This window comes from Tupaia chinensis, unplaced genomic scaffold (genome assembly GCF_000334495.1).
Source record: "Tupaia chinensis unplaced genomic scaffold, TupChi_1.0 Scaffold145907_1, whole genome shotgun sequence".
NCBI classification, from domain to species: Eukaryota; Metazoa; Chordata; class Mammalia; order Scandentia; family Tupaiidae; genus Tupaia; species Tupaia belangeri.
Window position 1 is genome coordinate 1397488 of NW_006205765.1, and position 3324 is coordinate 1400811.

Genomic DNA, 3324 nt, shown 5'->3' on the forward strand with positions numbered 1-3324 from the left:
GTCCTCCCCCTGCCGCTCTGGAGAAGCAAGAGCAGGAGGGCAGTAACCAGGCAGGGGCACTGGTGGGGGACAGACACGGCCAGGGGGCTGGGGAGGATCTAAATTTCAGGACACATCTCAAGCCAGCAGCCGTCCCCCGCCCCCACGCCCGCTCCTCGGTTAGGGTAGCCTCTTACTCCTCTTGTCGTGTTTGTGGTGCAGGGCGTCAGCTCCCGCCTTCATGCTGTAGTCCAGCTGCATGAGCAGGGGCTCCAGGCGCGTGTACATCCTCTGGATCAGCTCATGATAAACCACCAGGGGCCACAGCAGGATGCTCAGCACTGCGGGTCAGAAAGTGCACTCAGAGCTGCCTAGGTCAACTCCTAAGGGCCCTCTTCAGCTGGTCCTAAAGAGGAAGGGCTGAGGGAAGATGAGGTTCTCCCCAAGGCTGCGCCAACTCTCCTCTCCACAGCCACTGCCTTCCTCCCCAGATGACTCGCTCACGGTTACTAGCACCACAGCAGCCCTGGAAACCTCCCCAGGTCAGTAACTGAGCAGAGAACCTGGTCTAGTCCTCTCTCGGGGTCAGTCCAGGGGGAAGAAGAAAAGTGGGCTTTGGGACGGGTAGGGCTGGACCCTACTCACAGACAATGTAGGAAATCATAATCCCAGGAACATAGTGGCCCAGCACAGCCAGCATGGCACAGCCAGAGCAGACGCGAGCACAGAACTGCAGAGAAGAGCACGGGGTATGAGAAGAAAGGAGGGCCGGGGCATGTGCTCCCCTCTTCCATCGCTCAGAGGTGGAAGGATGACAGGCCCTTTAGGGATGCTGGGATCCAGTCCAGTCAAGTGACTGTCAAAGATCGCCATTTCAGGAAGTTTACAATAAATGCTGCCAAACCCCTGTAATGCACACTGGTCTGCCTTGGCAGAAAACAGCATCAGAACACCGACAGCTTATTCCCTGAGGCCAGCCTGCCTCCCGTACCAGGACTGGCTGTGACTGTTGCCTCAAGGAGGCAGCCAGGCCTCTTCCTTTAGGGTCTCCAACCAGGGAGCTCCCACCATTCCTGCCTCTCTCCCTCACCTCTATTCCCCCAAGGTGCAGGGAACTGCTGTATGAGCTGGGGGAAGTTACCTGAGCTGGATTCTGCCTCTTGTACTGCAGCAGCTCCTGCAGGTGAATCTGGAAGGTGAGCCAGCTCTCAGCCAGGTATCTGCACAACTCGGGCACACTCAGCAGGTGCGGCCGGGCGCCTGACCCCGCACCCTCACTGGGGAGACATGACATGACCCCTGGAGGCCTCGGATACCACCTTCCTGAGCACTCACATCCCTGAGAATGCCAGTGAGATCTTCAGTCTAAGGGAGTGGACAACCCCACCTCCCAAAAAGAGGCTGTCCTGGTCTTGGGAAGCAATGCCCGGAGAACCCAACCCTCTGCCCCAAGAGGAACAGGCATGGTGACACCTAAACAGGAGCCCAGGACCGCGCAAACTGCATGGCCAGAGTCTGCACTTGCAGAAGCTGCAGCATTGCGCTGCTGCATAGTGACAGGATGTGGACATGAGAGACGGCCTGCACTCACCTGTCAGAGTGTGGCTCCTCTGGGGATGACGCTATAGAGAGAGGAAAGGGACAAATAATATATTGAGTGGGTAGACACTCCCCAAGGCAGAAATAGGTGCCCCTCCTCTGCAGTCCCAGAGCACTTCCTTCAGACACCAACTATGGACATATTACATGCTACTGCTGTTTGTGCATCTGCCTCCTTCCTCAGCCTTTACCCTTTTCACACACAGGAACCACACCTTATTCATGTTTAAATTCCAAGCGCCTCATGCAGCCTGGCAAAGTAAATACATAAGGGTTTTTTTTTGAGAGATTTTTTGCTATAGGCCACGTGCGCTCACCAGAGAGACAGAGACAGAAAGACAGAAAGTGAGAAATCACCCTCCAGGGGGGATGGCCACGGTGCAATCCCTTCTTCTCCATTCTCCTCTCAGGATCTTGGACACACATGCACACATGCCTGGCGTGAGTTCAAGTCACGGGATCTGGGACTCGAACCGTGGTGAACTACATGGTAGTTCAGTGACATAACCATTAGGCTAACTGCTGGTCCCAAGTTGTTTTTTTTTAAAGCTAGTATGTATATAGTTCCTATCACATGTGGAGCACTATCATAAGTATGTTAAGCTACTAACTCATTTAATCCCCACCTCCCTATGAAATACATTGTATCACCCGTTTTATAGGTAAGAAATGAAGGGAGACAAAGACGGAGAGACTTACAAGTGGCAGAGCACAGGGTGGAACCCAGGCAATCTGGCTGCAGACTCCACAATCCTAACCACTAGGTCCACAGTAACATTAAAATTTGGGGGAAAAGGGCAATTCTCCTTTTAGACAATTTGCCAGAATGTGTGTGGGGGACGGGGGTGGGGGAGTGGAGGGATGGTGGTGGTGTCATCCCAGAGGGCAGGTGGCCTGCTCTACTTCCCAGTGTCCTCACAGTTTAACGCACCCACTGAGGTCAGGCACCAAGCCTGTGCACCACTGATGACTGCTGAATGAAGAAACACTCACCCGAAACGTCAGGGAGGAAGCGAGGGTGCCAGAGATCCAGGAGAAAATAGATCAAAAGTGACATGCTGAGAAGGAAGAAGGGCCGGAGGGACGACGAAGACAGCAACCTTAGGGAGAGACAGCATCTCAGCGGTGATTGGGTGAGGGAGGCTTCTGCACCCATCACGAAAAGCACCCACTGATGGGGGAACAGCACCTCCAGGCCTAACTTGCGACTCAGCAATGGAGAAACGGGGCAACCGAAGCGAGCGTGAATCTTCAAAACCAGGGGGATGGGTCACCACCCCAGGGCAAGTGACAACCAGAAAGGGCGATGGGGCTCCGGCGCCTCCCGCCCCCGCTCTCCCGCGCAGCCCGGCCCCGCCCCCCTCCCGGCGGCGGTTAAATCACTGTCACTGGATTCTGAATTTGAATTTGTATAAAATTTTTTTTTGGTAGATTTTTGCCACAGGGTGAGTGTGCTTGCTGGAAAATGACAGAAAGAAGGAAGAGGAGTGAGAAATCACCCCATAGGAGCAATGGCCACAGCATATCCCTTCTCCATTCTCCTCATGGAATTTTGGGCACAAAGGCACATGCACCCAGTATTATTTTCAAATTGCCAGGTCTTGAACTTCAAGAATGGTTGCTTCTTCCTTCAGTCAAATGGGAATCCAAAACATTAGCTACTACACCACCTGCTGGCCCCTAGATTCTTTAAATTTATCCAGGAGTGGGCCAGCCAGTGGCATTGTGGAAAGGCAGCTAGATACA

The 3324-nt window shown here is 53.9% G+C and overlaps 1 protein-coding gene across 1 annotated transcript in view; it reads right to left on the reverse strand.

The window, feature by feature from the left end:
* The window catches only part of RETREG2 (reticulophagy regulator family member 2), a gene marked incomplete at its 5' end in the record, with an annotated part of 17270 nt that extends 14592 nt beyond the window's left edge, over positions 1-2678 (reverse strand). Inside the window, 5 exon segments of the mRNA XM_014584226.1 lie at positions 177-320; positions 625-709; positions 1121-1256; positions 1571-1601; positions 2572-2678. Coding sequence (XP_014439712.1) covers positions 177-320; positions 625-709; positions 1121-1256; positions 1571-1601; positions 2572-2678 — 503 coding nt within the window.
* Between the last annotated feature and the right edge of the window lie 646 nt (positions 2679-3324).